We start from the raw sequence: 18,265 nt of genomic DNA, 5'->3' as shown, positions 1-18,265 counted from the left end.
AGACTATATACTGGTTCCAAAATTAATTTTAGATTGAATTTTTGTTACTTTTTGGTCACCATTAATTTTTTAATATTTTTCTAGCAAGAAATGATGAAATTTAAGAAGTAGGGAAGGGAAAGAGGATTAAAACGTAGAACCCCTAAGTTCTAGAGTCTCAATTTTAGCCACTAGAGCAAAAAACCTCCTTGGCTGCCGTTAATTTGGTTAATTACCTTAACTTTATATTAAATGTTTATAAAATTTTGTTTAGTGCTCCAATCTAATTCTCATTTTATTTACTATTTATATTACACATCTTTTACAAAATTTGGCTCATTTTAAGTTTAACATATAGTATATCAATTCTTCCATTTTCAAACTACTTTTGAATAGTTAATCAAAACAGTAGTTTATCTATATAAATAAATATTAAATTTTAAAAAATTTGTATTGCAATATTTAATTGGGTTGCTGAATGTAAAATGATCCATGCAAATGCACGGGAAAGAAACTAGTGCTATATCTAAAGTACGTGACGGTATCATAATTGATTTGATTTTTTTAAAAAAAAATATTTGTGCTTGGGACAATGACGCAACTGATGAGGTCTTAATCGAGGCGCATCCACTGTTGGTTGAAAGCAATTTCCAAGTCCCCTCTTGGGCCTAGATTCGGCCTAAGCCATCGAGAATATTTGGAAGGGGTCCCTTCTGGGAAAAGCCCTAAAAAACACAAAAAAAAAAGGGATTGTTTTCATTTTCCTTTCAATTCTAGAGAATCTATTAATTCAGAAATTTTCCTTTATCCAATCACATTAAAACCTGCTCTCTCCCTTGGTGAGTCATTATGTTCCTCTCATGAACCAATACACCTCTCTCTATGGTGCCTCTTAGTTCATCGTTATTGAGTTCTTTCTATCTTTACCAGGTTAAACTAATTTAATAATAGATTAATATTTTATATGCTATATATATATATATATCGATGCATGATAACTAATTTTAGTTTGAATTTAAAATAAAAATTTTGCACGCATGGAATGAATTCAAATCTAATAATATATACACTATCAGTATATAAAAAAGTTTAATCCTTTACTATTTTCACATTAAAATATTCAATACTATATTTACATTTTTTTTATATTTGTACTCCACCGCGATTTGTCACTAAAATGTCCCCTATTAATTTCCTCAACTTTCTTATTTCTTATATACTTTTCTGATCTAGGAAGGACATTGATGGCGCACTTTGCCTCTCTTTTTCTCTCTTCACACCCTACACCCTACACCCCAGCCCCCAGATCTATTGGAAAACAATATTGATAAACTTATGCTATTAGTGTCTTCTACACTTATTCATTATGCTTTTTTCCTCTCCTCCTTTCCCTCCTACTTCTCTCCAAAAACTTACTTTATCAATTAAACAACGACACAAAATCCTAAATTAATTTAGGACTGATTCAAATAGGTTGTGCTAGAGAATAATCCAATTTGGTCCACACATCTTGCATCATTGTTGAAAGGGTGACGAGTTAGGAAAGTTGGTTATTTTACAGATGGGGCCTCACAAGTTTCAATTCAAACCTGTTTGTCCCTAGGTGTAAACAAGTAGGAGTATAGTATAAATAAAATTAGGTAGGGTGTAAACAAGTTGGAATATGGTATGGAAATTTAAAATAATAATTTTACCCTCAAATGTACTCAAATGGAACATATGATGCCCCTGATCGGGGTATTTTAGAGAGAGTTTTAAACATTGAAATTGTAATGTATAATGATATCCATACATTAGGGTTATTATCACTTTACCCTTTTAACGTTTGGTGCCATTATCAATTTCTTCCTTAACGTTATTTTTTAGTCACTTTACCCCTACGACTAACGGTCAAACTTAACGGAGTTTGGTAATTAAAGTAAAAAGACAAGTTTAGCCCTTAAAGTTATTATCATTTTACCCCCATAAACTATAGTCTCATTATCAATTACCCCATAAAGTTATTTTTTAGACAATTTATCCAACCATTAAACCAACTTAGCAAGTTAAAAAATTTAAGAAGAAAGTACCCTCATCTTTGTATAATGAAAATAATAAAAAATTTAGAGTGGCTCTTCTCCTTTTTAGTATCAAGAAAAAAATCAAAATATTAATTTCTTTCTTTTTGACAATCTTATTAATATTAAAAAATAGAAAGCTAGTGAGGGGGAGGGAGAGGGGGAAAGAGAGATAGATAGAGAGAGTTCAATTCTTTTTTTAGAAAATACAAATAAGAAAGAATTAAATACTTTTATTATTTTAAAATTATTTCACTTTACTGTTTACCACCAGATTTTAATCCTAATCCCAACAACTTTAAATTAATATGACAATGTTAGACTTTTTTTTTCTTTGTAAAATCTAATTTTCTGTCTCTTTCTTTCCTATCTCTTTTTTCTTTTCCTAATATTAATAAGTTTGAAAAAAGAAATTTGAGAAAACCCTTTTTTTTTTATATTTTTGGATCTCTTAAAGTGAAAAAAAGAAGAATAATCATTCTAAATTTTTTATTTTTAATTATTTATATAAGGGTAAATATATTTAAAATTTTTTGACCATACTAGTTTGATTAACGGTGAAATAAAAATTCAAGAAAATAATGTTAGGAACTAAATCAATTATATCACTATAATTTAAAGGAATAAAGTAATAATAACAATGTAGTAATACTATAGAATAAAAGGGTATTTTTGTCTAAAATTTTTTAACATGTTGAGTTGAATTATTTATGGGGGTGAAGTGACTGAAAATTAACGTTAGGGGGTAAACTGATAGTAGCGATATAGTTTAAGGGGGTAAAGTGATAATAACCCCCATACATTATAAAAAGTAGGATAATTGTTTAAATTTTCTACTGTACGTTTAGTGTGTAATGGTTAAATTTCAAAATTTCTATCATATTACTTTAATTGTAAAGGTAAATTATCTAATCTGTTAGAACAAATAAAAAATAATAAAAAAGAAACTAATCCCACGCCATTATCTAAACAGCTAGATACTAAGCACAATACCACTCAGCTCATTACCTTTCATTATCTAAACTTTTTGGACCTTCTATCAGTTTTCCACAATTGCATTATCCATCAAAAAAACTAGAACTAATTCGACATAAATATTTCTTGAATTTTTATTTATTGCAAAAAATAAAATTAAGTTTTGTATACAAATTTCTTTAGAAACATTTTTTAATGTGCATCAATCACTTGGTTCATGTTAGGAATTAAAGGTGGGCCTTAATGGGCTCATTTAAAACGCGTGCATATTCAGCTTCACAGGTTTGCACCGTAATAATGATATGTATTAAAATAGCGGGCTGAGTATGAGAACCCTTGGCCTCATTCTCTTAAGGTTAGTATGCAATATTCAACAATAAGTTTGACTTTTGACTGATATTATATGATACAATTACTTGTTATTTGAATATTATTATTGCCCCCTTCTACTTGCAAAACCTAATTTTTTTTTTATTTGTGCTTCTGCTGAAAAATTATCTTGGCTCTACTACTACCCACAACAATGATCTTTGTAGCTAATATAATGTATACTTCCCGCTTTCTACAAAGATTAATATGAAATGCAGAGAATAATCATTTACTGATTAGCATATATGTTGGAGATCTACAATAGTTATGAGAAAGAAATAAAATGGAAAATAAAAAGATTAAGTTAAACTATTGATTTCCATTCGACGCTATGAATCAAAGCCAACACTTTAGATGGATTTGAATGAGAAAAATTTAATCATCAGTATTAAATGATTATCCAGTTTAACTCGTTAAAATGGCGGTTTTACGTGGATAATCCATGTAATCCAACTATATCCATTTGATAGGAAAAAAAATTCTAACACGAAACAAATTAAGATGTGCTTTAAACAAGAAATATTCGAAGTGATACATTTTACTTCTGTTGTTCGGCAACTACTTCAGGTTTTTTCTGAATTGAAGAACGAATGTTACTTTAAATTGTAAGAGGAGCATATCACTACAAATTTGGGTTCATTGGTATAGGTTTCAACAGACCATTGTAAGGAAGGCATCTTATCTATACTGGCAAAGACCAAAGGAAAACTAAACCTGTCAAAATCAACCATAAAGATCAACTTTACCAAGGCATATAACAATATGAAAATTTCATATTAATTTAAGAACTTTAGACAAACTCGAATGTCATTATTTGTCAGCTCTTATTAAACCACAAACAAAGCTTTATCTATCCTATGGCAGACTCCTCACAAGCCTAAAAACATTGTAGGCAATAATGCTAAATTCATACCCCCATGAGGAATGATGCAAATTCCCGTGAGCGCTATATTCTTGTCCTATATTCTTGAGGAACCAGAAGGGGGAAGCTGGAAGCCTCCTGATTTGTGAGACACAGGATTACAAACATGAATATCAGAACCATCCATGATGCAAAGGATGCCGTTGATAGGACCAGTTACTTGAATCAGTGGATCACTTAGATTCGGTACCTCCAGATCGTGGGGCTATACCCAGTGAAGGTGTTGAATTCGGGGCACACCAGGATTCGTTAACACTTCTGAATTGCATCAATATTTTCAGAGAAAATCTTAGCAGAATCTTTGTTAATACATCTGTAGGTATATAATTTAAAGTGTTGATCATCTCCAGGTTGTGAATTCGATACCTTTTATCTGGCCTAATAAAATCCATGTTGTGACAATCAAGAAGCAGAATTGGAACGAACTGCGATTATATGTATAGGGGCCAGGCTACATGCTTCAGTTTATAATTGGTTTCAATGCTGATTAAGAATCAGTGTTTAACATGGATTCTATATACATTTATGTACTTACTGTAACAAGACAAGACTCCAAGTTTAAAGATCAGAAACATCATGAATAAATCTCAATGGTTAATGGTTCATGATCTTGGACACTACAATTCTGAGAAATGAGACATAGTACCTTTTAAGTATTATTTATCCGTGGAAAAGGGACAATGAATAAGAATGATAATATATATTAAGTTAGAAACTACAAACAAAATTAAAAAAAAAAAAAAGTACCTTGATGAAATGGATAATTTTCGCAACTTTCAAGAAGAATAACTTACCAATTTCATATTAGTATTACAAGGTTGAAACCTTCTGACTTTTCAAAACCCTCCAAAATATGACTCTTCACTACATCACCCGAAGCAAGCCATGGTATCCAACTTGGCTACTCAAGTTGTTGGCTCAAATTTGGCCAGACGGATTCTGCGGTGTTTTGAGGCTTATAACATTGCATAACCGTTCATGCCATGTCTGATCCAAATTGAGTTGCCAAATGTATAATTGGAGACAATTAGGTGTTTATGGTGAGGAAGAGTGAATAAACTATACTAATAAGAAATTCCATGAATAAATCTCCAAATGTAATAGAAGAAGTATGATTGTGGAATTGTTGTAGTTTAATCACGCAAAAGGTGTCATAGAGATAATAGATAGTGGTAAACCAAGCAAAGATGTCTTGTCCTGACTGAATATATCTTGCAAAGGTTATGTAATGAATGAGTTTATGCATATGTTCAACTTTCAAAAAAAAAAATATTTGTGCAGCTCAATTCAAAATCGCTAGCGATTAACAAGAATGTCCACTTGTACATGGGGGCTATCTTGTCAACTAGGACACACTGCGGCACAAGCAGATTTTTCATTCTTAGGAAGATTTGGAAATGCGAAACACAATTCCTTGATATTTCCTTCCAGAATTAGCCCTATTTCTTCCTTCATCTGGGATATGGTTCAGTAATTGATGCCCCATTTACAGAGCTTGGAGCTGAAATTCTTTCGGAATTAGATCGATCAACGTTCAGCTCGTCCACCCTGCTCTCCGACCCATGGCTCCGGAAAACTGCCGGACGATGTGGGGTAGGTAGGGTAACAGAACTATTATTGAGCATTTGGACCACGGAAGCCATTGTAGGTCTTTTGCTGACATCTTCTTCAACACATACTAAACCTACTTGGACACATTGAATGACTTCATTTTTGATATAAGAATCTCCAATACTTGAATCCAAAAGAGCTAAAGGATCGCCGCTTCTCCAATGCTTCCAAGCCTTTTTAAAATAATCCCACGCATAAGGAGTTCAGACTTAAAAACTGCAATTTGCTCGAGCATAGCTAGTTTTACAAGTGATATCCAACTTTACATATTAGTTTGTCATATGAATAATGTCACCTTTCCAATAGGCATTAGTCAATACTCTAAATTTAGTTCCCATCCTTTTCTATGGACTCTCATTTTTCGTCTAGTGTACCTTATTAAAGAAATAAATGGTCTTTATTTGAAGGGTTAATTAGAATTAATCCCCCTAAGATACAAACCAATTCTTACGTTACCTCCTAATGTAATTTTTGTGTCACTCTATTGCATTTAGGTTTAATTTTTTTTTCTTTTCTCAATTAAAGTCATAATAAAACATATATTCAATTACGATTCTACTTTTTGACAAATACAAAATTTTTTTTACGGAGGAATTCTTGACTTTTCTCAAAAATAAGAATTTGAAAAAAGAAAGTGAAGTTAACAGAAAAAACAAAAGAGAAGAAAAAAATCAACATAATAAGAGTATAGTTTTGTTTGATAGGGAGGTTAACTGATATTCAGGTTAGGAGATAACCTAAGAATTAGGTATACGTTAGAGAGATACATCGCGAGTGCAACATACAAATGACACAACGAGTGGCAAATATGACAAGTCCCAATGGAGATCTAGAGATCTACATGGAACACAAACAGATATATATGTATTTACTTAGGGCAGGTAGCTCATGAACTACTGTTCCAATTTGGTCTCGTGCATGCAGAAAAGCAGTTGCAGCTTTAGGTAATCTTTAGAGTAACAAACAAACAAAGAAGTTGAAATTTAGGCGTGCCAAGGTCAAATCCCCCAATTGTGCAAAACCACAGAAAACAAGTAAAACTCAGCAGAGATTTTGTAATCTGTACTTACATAGCTTAGAAGGCCTTCAGAATCTTCAGATACGTAGAAGCTACTGTTCTTCTTGCCTGTGATAATTTCCAAAATTACAACCCCGAAACTGAATACATCTGACTTTACCGAGAACTGGCCACACCTTGTGTATTCGGGAGCCATGTAACCACTACAAGCCACGAAGATTGTTATAATTGGTATTAAGGCATCACTAATGAGGCAATGAAATGTGTTTTCCATGAAAGATACAAAGTCATATTATGTGAGAAACGATGGCATGGGAGCAAAACTTACAATGTCCCGGCAATTCTATTTGTGTTTCCTACAGATTGATCAACTCCACAAATCTTTGCCATGCCAAAATCTGCTATCTTTGGACTCATATTTCCATCCAACAATATATTGCTTGCTTTGAGATCGCGATGAATAATTCTAAGACGAGAATCCTCATGCAGATAGAGGAGTCCTCTTGCTATACCTCCAATGATCTTGTAACGTTTTGACCAGTTCAGTGATCGTTTCTTTTCTGAATCTTTACTATCTTAAACACAATATTCTTTGTTAGAACTGAAAAATACTAAATCAATGGTTTCTCACAATCAAACACCTGTCAAGAGCCAATTTGTTACCTGTCATTTGCTAAGATGGCGGACTTAAGTAACATAGAAGAAGGTCAAACAAAAAACCAAACGCTAGAACGAGCAATTCTAGACTAAAACTCACCAAAGAGGAAGTAGTCAAGGCTTCTATTGGGAACAAATTCATATATGAGTATCTTTTCTTCTCCTTCCAAGCAAAATCCCAATAGTCGAACTAGATTTCTGTGTTGAAGCTTTGCGACTACTACAATTTCATTTTTAAATTCTTCTGCACCTTGCCCTGAGCTTCTTGACAGCCTCTTTACTGCTACCTCTTGTCCATTAGCAAGTACACCCTGAAGATATATGCATAGTAAGATGTGATTGAAAATTTGAAAGTTTAGATATTAAAATTCAGAATCACTTATATTTCATATAGGGACCTTGTATACACGACCAAATCCACCTTCGCCAATTTTGTTATCCACAGAGAAGTTATTTGTGGCAATTTGAATTTCAGTTAAGCTATACTGTAAGGATTCGGCTGTTAAGATTTCAGCAACTCCATCTACACCAGGGATAAGCAAATGCACTTGATTTATATGTTCAAAAATCTCTGAAGGTTCCTGTAATTGCAATCAATAAACTTTACCAGTTGCCCCCTGCTGTGCCATAGCAGCATATCTCTTCCCTGATCTTCTTTTCAGGAAGACTAAGTCATGATAAATAGCACAAAAGCAACCCCCATTAGTGGGACAGCAATTGGAAAAGCTACTCGTAGGGGTCTTCGGCCTTTGCCTGGATTAAAGGAAGTTTAATTTACTTCAAAAGTCAGCTCATAGGAGATCAAGTTTGCTGAATTTTGGGTTAGTGTAACTCCGAGACAGCCCATTACATAGACGGATAGCTATGCAAGAACACATTATTATTTGAAAAACTATTCTTTCAGTATCCTTTAAAAGTTTTTCACCACCTTTTCATCTCACATACTCCATGTTGACGGTAAATAAAAAAAATTGACAATCAATTCTCAATCCTAGCATACTAATTGTTCTAGTTGTGGATTAATAGAATTAAACTCCCCTGTGGCTTCAGTAATTTACAAACTTAGCTCTGTGTTTGTACCAAATTACAACTACGCTTGCAAATGAGGCTGTCCAGACCCAACCGTTGGATATAATCAAATGACAACAATGCCCTACTTTAAAAAGACTTGGAAAATGTAAACCAAAACAAATGGGATAGCATTTTTAGGCACAAGAATTGCTAGCAAAAAAAGCCGAAGATAATTAATTACTAAATTTAGAAAAGCGGGGTGGCAAATAAGCAAATAGGGAGCTGAGGAGATGAAGCTGCTTTCAGGAATTAGTATCAGTAGAAGGGGTCCCTCAATATCCCATCTGTTTTTTGCTGATGATACATTAGTTTTCTGTAAAGCAATTCCAGCTCAAGCTGAGGAGCTTATGAAGATTTTGGCAAAATATGAAAAAAGCTCAGGTCAGATGGTAAACTATGACAAATCTTCTGTTTTCTTCAGTAAGAATGTACCTGAGGTGGAGAAAGTAGAAGTGTGCAGGAAGTTGGGAAGCATTCAAATGGTAAGCCAAGGAAAATATCTTGGCTTACCCATAGTCATCACAAGGTCAAAGGAACAACTATTTGGTTTCATCAGAAATAACTACTAGAGAAGAATGGAAAGCTGGAAGAACAAACTACTAAGCACTGCAGGGAAGGAAATACTTCTGAAAGCCATCACAATGGCTCTACCTGCATATGCCATGTCCTGCTTCAAACTACCAGGAAGACTTTGTAAAGATATTAGTGCTATGATGGCTAGATTCTGGTGGGGAGAAGAATGTGGAAGAAGGAAGATGCATTGGTGCACCTGGACTAAACTTACAAAGGACAAAAGTAGAGGGGGACTGGGGTTCAGGGACTTGCAGGATTTCAATAAAGCTCTACTTGGGAAGCAAATTTGGAGACTTGTGACATGCCCAAATCTACTGATAAGCAAGATCATGAAGGCTAAGTATTATCCAGACAGGTCAATATTCCAATGCAAGGTGAGCCAAACAGCTTCATGGATTTGGAAAAGTATGACCAGTGTTAGAGAAGAAGTGGGCAGGAGCATCTGGAAGAAAATTGGGGATGGCAAGAGTACCAACATTTGGGAAGACAGTTGGATCCCAAACAACAAAGAAGGGAAACCAACTACTGTTAAGCCCCAAAACTGCAACTTACATAAAGTGGAAGAGCTGATAACAAACTTCAGGTGGAATAGACACCTGATCTTCAAAACTTTCAATGGAAAAATCCTCAAAATTCCAATTAGTTTAGCAGGAAGGGCTGATTGCAGCTATTGGATAGCAAGCAATAATGGCTACTACTCTATCAAGTCAGCCTACAAGTTGTTGAGCAAGGGGGAGAATAGTTAGCAGCAAGAAATGAGAGGGCAAGGGGAAACAAGTATCAATGGACAAAAAGAAAAGGACTAGAAGAAGATGTGGAAAATGGACATCAAAGGCAAACTGAAGAATTTTATGTGGAAATGTCTGAACAAGGCTCTACCAGTGAATGAGCTAATATATTGCAGAACTAGAATGGGTGAGCCAATATGCCAAGTATGTGGCGAAGGAGAGGAGACAATAGAATACCTGTTTTTTTTCTGCAATCAAGCAAAGGAAGTATGGAGACTGGCTCCAGTGCAGTGGGATGGAATTGCTGACAATAGAGGGAACTTCAACAAATGGTGGAGTGGACTGATGGAAGCAACAAGCAGAACTGAAGGACATCAGCACCAAGCTTTTACTGTTAACATTCTCTGGCAAGTTTGGAAAGCCAGGAATGAGAAGGTTTTCAACAACAGATACTGTCATCCTTTTGACATTGTATAGAAAGCTCATCTAGAATGGCTAGAGTACACTGAAGTACACAGTAGAAATAAGCGAGAGAGCAGTCAGGAAACAACATCAAAGGCTGAAGAGGAACAATATGACAATGAAGACAGCAACATGATGATCATTGTAGTGGAGGTCAGCCAGCAAAAGGAAGGGAAACCTTTAGGCATTGGCATAGTGGCTAAACAAGGCAACAACATGCATGCTGCATGGGCCATAAAGGATAGAAGCACAGGGGATAGATTACTGGACTATGTTGCAGCGATCAAATTAACACTGTGCAAAATTAGAGAAAAGCCATGGCCAGTTGTTAAATTGTTAATTTCATCTACTCAGATGCTGCGAGTTTTGAGGACGAACAAGACACAAGATATAAGACTTTTTGCTCAGCTGGAAGACATTCACATGCTAAAAGCTTTGTTTGTGAACTGCTCTTTTAGCTTGGTAGGCAACCAGTGTAATCAGATAGGTAGAAGGTTAAGCGAATATGCTACTACATTATTGCAAGATGAGGAATATCTAAATCCTCAGTGTCAAACAACACTATTGTAAAACTCCTTATGGGCTGTTGCTCAAGTTGTATAGCTTGTTTTGATATCAATACAATTCCTAATGTTTCCGTAAAAAAAAAAAAAGAGAGCAAATAGGTGCTTCCCCGGGAAGCACAAGAAAGTACGTATCAGAATAGAACGAGATAAAAGACAAAGAAGTGGAGAAGAAACAATAAAGATAAGGTAAAGGAAGATGCACCAATACTAAGAAGAAAGAAATACAAGATAACCAAACCAACAGTGTGGAAAGGTTAAATAAAATGACGTAAAAAATGAAGAAGAAGAAGAAAGCACCCTCTTCGTCTCAAACCTTATTTATTCCATTTCAGATCATTACAAGCTGCCACCGCAATCATCTAACACCTCCTCATTTTAACGTACCTACTCCTATTCAATTCCCTCGAGACTGGTATAACCAGTCATTTTCTCCTTTCTAACTTTTTCCTTGGCTTCATAAGCCATGCAGACATACATACATACACGCATCACGCGTACATACATACATATATGGTGTTACAGTTGTGGAATTTGAACGTATGTAATGGTAATGCTGGTAGATGCGATTTGGGCTTTTTTGTTTCCTTAGAAGGAAAGGTAATGCAGCTTTTGAAAGGAAAATTGTTCAAAATATTTTTCACATTTTGTTTAATGAATTTTTTTGTTATTCACTTTTAAAATTATAACTTTACATCCTTTACAAAATCAAATCGGTAAAAATTTGGTCCCAACTTAAATTTTTTGATAGTTTCTTATTCTGAATCAATTACATGATCCACACATGATCATTTTTTTGGGCAAAAAAGTGAGACCCATCTGTAATTAAATAATCGACTCGATATATATCCATTTTTGTCTTTAAAAATATAGGATTTGATTCAAACTATATTCATTTTTTTTCTAAAAAATGAGATTTGACCCAATTTGTATTTGTTTTGCCATTAAAATAATAAAATTTGACCCTTTTGTGCATAAAAAAATTATTGCATGTTAGTCATGGAGTGATTTCAAGCTAAAAAATGCTCAAAAATTGAGGTTAAAACCAAATTGTACTACACAAAATTAAGATTTTAAACGTAAATGATGAAAAAATTCATTTGATAAAATATAATAATCATTTTAAATGACTCTATTTTTGAAAACTTAATGTACGGCAGAGTTTAACAGTCTAAAATTGTGCTCTAAACGACTAGAGCCCAATCAATGCGCAGATTGGTTGTGTAAAGTAAAGTTGGCTGCTTAATGGAGGTTGGATGCAGGAGCCCTATTGTGACTAGTGAGGTAAAGGTTAAAGGCAAATGTTTGCTATAAAGGAATGAGGAAAAGAAGAGGTTACCGCTGCCCACTTAGTTTGAAACATTAACTGGGAGTCTAGGACAATGACATACGTTGGTGGGCATTTTGGAACATTTAGCTTGTCTTTTTGTTGACCAGTCAAAGTATAAGGTGTCAGTCGAGACTCGAGGTTTTTTTTTTTTTGTTTTTTTTTTAAGACTCGAGGTTAACCAATGCAAAGGAGCTCATATCCCTTTTGGTCGTAGCATTATCAGGGACCCGGTACCTCCATGGTTATAAGCACCGTTTTTAAATTTGGACCAGACCGACCGATCAAATCGAAAATCGACCAGTTATTCAGTTCGAGTCATCTTTAGAAATTGCTTGTGAAAAATTGGATTTGACTGAAAAACTAGTAAAACCAAAACCAGTAAAACCCGGTTTTGTACTTCCATTTTTGCTGTATTTTTTCCTGCTGCTGATTTCTTTTTCTTTTTCCCAAAATTTTCTTCATCTTTAAAGCCTTAATTGATCCCTCCAACAATTTGGTAATATGTATTGGAAATCACAAGCAAAAAGTTCTAAGAGAAAATAGATCTATGAATATATCTTCATTATCAACTTCTAAAGTCTGGATCTAAATGAAAAGAAGAAAGAAAGAATTTAACGAAAGAATGAAAATAAAGGAAGAGAGAAGGAATCTTGCCTTTTTGAAGAAAAGAAACAAAAAAGGAAATCACAAAATGAAAGGAAAAAAAAAAGAATGCAGAGAATGAAACCCACCGGTAATTTGGTGATGATGCATGATGCTAGTGATTTGATGATGTCGTTTTTTTTCTTTTACCTTTTTAATTTGGTGAGTTTCTGTTTTCTAATAGCATTGGTTGAAGTTGACCGGAAAAAGAGAAAAAAAAAAAAGAAAAAGGGAAAACACTGGTTGAAGGTTGAAGAGGAGGAGGAGAAGAAAGAGGCGGAAATGGGGTCAAAGTATAGGCGATAGGTGTTTGGACCGAATGAAGAGCAGGAAGACAAAAGATAAAGGCCAGGTGGCAACTGCCTTCCAAGTCTAAATTTTTTTAAAGTTTGTGTTTTGACCCTTTATGCTTTGAACAATTACAATTATGCTTGCAAATTTCTTTTATAATTCCTGTGTGCAGCTTTAGCTTTTGCACTTTGTACAAATTAGTCTCAATTTTGTTTAAGACTTATCATGCATGTGCATTTGAACTTTATAAACGTTAACAAGTTAATTTAAAATATGATTGTTGAATTTTTATTTAAAATTTGTGTTAAGTATTTGATAGTGATTTGTCATTTTGTTCAATTTGTAACTCAATTATGTTTTAAGAATTTGATGTGATGCAAGGACTATGAGGTAAAAATTAACATAATTAATATATTAATAGTATTTTTCTATATATTTTTTATTTTAAAAAATTAATATATATTTATGGCATCATTTGGTTTTTAATACCGATCCAATTCGATTGACCCCTGAGCTCAGCTGAGTAGCTTGCCGGTTTGAGTTTTGAAAACATATATAGGTTATAAGTGCCACCATAGAGGGCCTTTTTGAAGCTCAGATGAGGCCAAGCTTACTTGTCCTGGTCTGGGCAATGAGAAGCTTGGCGCGATCAACCTGCAATCCTGTCTCTCACCCCATTATCAATACTTAGGATTACTTAGTACTGTGATCAAACTTTAAAGTCTGATTGGTAATTTGGTCAAATTTCATGGAAATACATGCACAATAGGTCTGACTTATAATTTGGCCAAATTTCAAGGGAGATGAATACACTTAAGTTTTACGTATCACTTCCTAACTTACTCTGGGTCCCATCTTGTATTATATTGTAATATCTCCTTCATAAACAACCTATTTTAACTCCTGTTTTTCTTCTTTAGAATTCCAAGAACCACTAACTATGTAAAAAAAATGATAATAGACTAAAATGCCAAATCTTAATTAAAAAAATCAAATTTTTACGAGTTTTTTAGTAGATATATATTTTTCATTTCTTCATCATATATTGGTTTTATTTGTTGTATTTTGATCTTTTTTTTAACCCTGTTAGTCATAGTAGAAACTCAAGGACAAAAACAAGGTTAAAAAAGGATGTTCATGCAGACATACTATAGAAGGTTAGGACAAGAGGTGGCACAAGGAGTAGAGAGAGCAGATCCATTGTGAGACAAATGTAATTAATTGTTTGATTAATGTGAATTGTAATAATACCTTTTACCATAATGATTTAATGTTTCACCTTATAATCTCCTTATGCTTTTGAAATTATCATCTTAACCCAAGCCATTGTAGATAACTGATTTTTTTTGTTAAATCAAATTTAAAGAGGGTAAATATGGTATTTGGTTGATTTCATTGCTAATATAAATTTTGTACTTTTTTTCTTGGCTAATTTTCAATTTGGACCCTTAAATTATGGACTCTCTACAACTCTAATCCTTAAATTTTAATTTTGGATGCTTTACTCCCTAAAGTATGAAATTTATCCTGCTTTAGCACTTAATAATTATTCTGTATCTTGACAACTAGTTTTGTCACAAAACAAAGAAAAACTCAATGGCTCCTCTCACAAAAGCACAAGGTAATATTGCAATTTCGGAACGACAAGGGGTTGCATGGCAAAACATTAAACCACAAAGGAGTAAAATTAATTTACCTATTTTAATATTTTCAAACTAGTGGAAAAAATGTATTCCACTATAATGGAGAATCTTTTACATGCATAGCACAAATCCTTGATCTTCTTCAATGTCCTTGTCTAAATTTGGAGAAACAAAAGTGAGTTCTTCTTAGCATTACGCCATGATAATTTCATTTTGAAGTTAATTTTGCAAATCAACACCATACATAATATACCTCATAAACTATTTCAGTTATACACAAAAGTTAAATTTGAATTAACAAATTATTGATGTTCGATTAATCATTACAAAATTTTCCATGATCTTAAACTCTTTTGTCCTGGTTTAATTGTTTCTTGCAAATTGAATGCAAAAACGTTGTCAAATGGACTTTATCTTTATTTATGCTGATGAACCAATCAAAATAAAATAATAACATAATAATATGAGTTTTAAAAACCGTATATTAGATAAATGGATGAATAACTAAAGGGAAACGAAATGGAGAGCAGCCCAATCAAGCCATCATACCTAAAGGATTCTACGATGGCCACCATACTATTAAATCAATATATACTCTATAGTCAATTAATGTCCTAATGCTTGCAAAAAAGCTAAATATGTACATAATTACTGTCCTAAGAATTATAAGTCCACTTAAAATTCTACAAAATCCACACTCATGACAATTATTCCACACTCATGATATATAGATCTAATATTGTTAATCTCAATTACAAATGCATTAAAGGTGTGGATCTAAAATAAAGTTATGTGAATACAGCTCTTTCATTTTCATTTTCGATCCAAAATTCAATACAAACAAAAAAAAATTGTAAGAATTAACTCTGTTTTTAATCCACCAGGAAAAAAAAAAGGGCCAGAGCAAGGTTCCAGAACACGCCTTTAGAGGGACAAGGAGCAGGGCCAATAATAAAATTTAAGTTTGGCATAGGCGGTGGTACATCTAGGTGGATTTTCTTAACTTTTGCCATGGATCTTCATGAACTAAATCTAATAACTTCACCACAAAGTTGGAGAGTCTAGTTTTGGTAATAACTTGATTCATTAGCGAGAGTGAGTTTCAAGTGCATTAGAAAATGAACTCACAAGACAAGAGTTAAAAGTGATATTTTACCTGATTCACCGGGGCTTAGAGCAAATAGTGGATTCTATTCCCTATAACTTGTGTTTAGTTGATTCTTCCATTCTTGTGATTTTCCTTAGTTTACTTATTTTTCTTACGTTCAATTTATATTTTCTATATTTGAGGCTATTTAGATAATAAAGCAAGTGAAAAAGTCTTCGTAATTGTAAATTTGCCCCTCGTGGGATCGAAAATAGTAATACCTCCTATACTCATTAAACAAACTATATACTTGCAGAATTCAAGGTAATTAGATTATTAAATTTGGTGTAAGGCGAGACCTCGTCAATTGGATAAATATTGAATGGAAACTAAAGGAAACGTATTGGAGAGAAGCCCAACCCAGTTTCGCAAGTCAAGCTATCATACCTAAGGGATTCTACGATGGCGACCACGCTATTATTTCAATATATATTCTATAGTTAATTACAATTCTAATGTTTGCAAAAAGGCTAAATATGTAGATAATTACTGTCTTAGGAAGTATAAGTTCACTTAAAATTCCACCAGAAATGACAAATCATGAGTGCTATGATCAGTATGATGTGCTTATCTCAATGGTGAAATTTACGCCTCGTACAAATTCTACTATCATTCACACCAATTATAAATGTATCAAAGGTGTGGATTTAAACTAAAGTTATGCGAATATAGCCCTTTCATTTTCATTTTCGATCCATAATTCAATGCAAGCAAAAAAAATTTTTTTGTAAGAATTAAGTCTGTTTTTAACACTAGGGGAAAAAAAATGGTCAGAGCAAGACTCCAGAACATACCTTTAGTGGAACTAGGAGGAGGAACACCAGTGAAGGAATGTAAGTTTGACAAAGGCGGTGGTGCAGGGGATGCACTATTGTAGAAGCGGTAGAGCTCATACCTAATATTGCAGCTTGGAAGGAATACTCTGCCTCCCACTCTGATGGTACAACAAGTGGGCAGCCGTCCTATAGCCTCTGAGAGACAGCTTTCACAGTCATCTGCAGATAGATCTGGTGTGCACTGTGTAAGGGTATACAATCTCTGAAAAGTGGTAAGGTTGTTTTCTCGAACAGCAAACTTTTTGCCCGAGGCATCACCTACAGCCTGATACGCGGCGTTATACAAATCTACCCTTGTAAAGGTATACCATCCTGGACCAGTGACATTTTGTACGTCGAACATTAACGCACCAGCTGTGGAATCAACCTTGGAGAAGATTGTCTGGTCAGAAAAACGTAACAAGCACTCCTCATACCAAACAATAGCAGCCTTTTGATTCGGGCACTCTTGAAGTACTCTTGTGCTGGCACTTGCTACACATCCTTTGCAAACATCAGCGCTGAGATCGCCTCGACAGAGAAAGAGGCCATAGACCGTGTTTGAAGGGTCATTGCCAGTACTGAAATTATAGAAGCCATTGGTGTCCGTCCGAGATGCATTTGAAGAAAGGGTGTCAAGCATGAAATTTAGATTGGTTCTGTAAATGCTGCCGGTCGCACTGTTAGGGTTGTATGTAGTATTTTCACAGTAAGGCGCAATAAAATTAACGGGGCTAGTGAATTTGGTATGGAAGCTAATAAGCAAACAAAGCATGTAATAATGGAAGTGGAGCAACGAATTTCTGGAGATCATTTCAAAGGCAGGCGCCAAAAGACTAAAAGGCTAAAAATCCACAAATTACAGCTGTAAAATAGGAGCCAAAATTTTGGTTGAGGGATCATGAAAGTTGTACACGCCCCGAAAATGATTAGCCTATAGGATGACTTTACTTTAGCAAGTCGGTCAACCAAGTCTCCAACCAAAATTCTAACGTCAGTAATAGATTTTGACCGTTGAAAAAAAAAAAGTAATGGAATTTGACCGGGTTGCAAATTTCAGGGTGCTAACAAATATCAGACAACGTCATCGTGGAGGAAATTGGAATTTGACTAATGCTCTATTGAGTAAAGTGGACCCAAACTGAATCCCTATAGATTCATTGATTGTCATATAACACCCCTAATGTTTTCAATATTCATATAAACCCTCTATGATTTCATATAAAATAGAAATTTTACAAAAAAAAAAATCTTATGTTACACTATTAGTTGAACTACTATTATTGCCCTTACTTAGATATTAAATCGAACAACGGTTAGACCAACTTGTACAAAGTTTATAGAAGAATTATGTGGATAAATACAAAATCTATAGAGGGTTAAAGTGGATATTCATATAAATTGTAAGGGCA

The 18,265-nt window shown here is 34.0% G+C and overlaps 1 protein-coding gene and 1 non-coding gene across 2 annotated transcripts; one reads left to right on the top strand and one right to left on the bottom strand.

Moving 5' to 3' along the window:
• Positions 1-553: 553 nt before the first annotated feature.
• LOC113772720 lies at positions 554-705 on the top strand. Its single transcript, XR_003468677.1, has one exon. It is a non-coding gene; the product is annotated as a U4 spliceosomal RNA (small nuclear RNA).
• A 5,048-nt stretch (positions 706-5,753) lies between these two features.
• LOC113771490 (cysteine-rich receptor-like protein kinase 25) lies at positions 5,754-17,628 on the bottom strand. Its single transcript, XM_027316068.1, has 9 exons — positions 16,833-17,628; positions 10,198-10,412; positions 9,284-9,383; positions 8,196-8,255; positions 7,987-8,111; positions 7,689-7,899; positions 7,260-7,497; positions 6,984-7,134; positions 5,754-6,086 (listed from the first exon to the last, which is right to left on the bottom strand). The coding sequence occupies exons 1-9, from the start codon at positions 17,626-17,628 to the stop codon at positions 5,754-5,756; spliced, it is 2,229 nt and encodes a 742-aa protein (XP_027171869.1).
• Between the last annotated feature and the right edge of the window lie 637 nt (positions 17,629-18,265).

This window comes from Coffea eugenioides, chromosome 5 (assembly GCF_003713205.1).
Source record: "Coffea eugenioides isolate CCC68of chromosome 5, Ceug_1.0, whole genome shotgun sequence".
Classification (NCBI taxonomy): domain Eukaryota; kingdom Viridiplantae; phylum Streptophyta; class Magnoliopsida; order Gentianales; family Rubiaceae; genus Coffea; species Coffea eugenioides.
Note: the sequence above shows the minus strand (reverse complement) of the source record. Positions and strands in the feature narration are given on the sequence as shown.

What these genes read in the sequence shown, in the direction of transcription:
- LOC113771490 (XM_027316068.1), bottom strand. Translation starts at nt 17,628, where the DNA reads ATGCTTTGTTTGCTTATTAGCTTCCATACCAAATTCACTAGCCCCGTT. An exon ending in CATTGTGATGGCTTTCAGAA is followed by an intron (nt 8,256 to 9,283) that starts GTATTTCCTTCC and finishes ATCATGACTTAG; the next exon opens with TCTTCCTGAAAAGAAGATCA. An exon ending in CTGAAGGCCTTCTAAGCTAT is followed by an intron (nt 6,087 to 6,983) that starts GTAAGTACAGAT and finishes TATTTTAAAAAG; the next exon opens with GCTTGGAAGCATTGGAGAAG.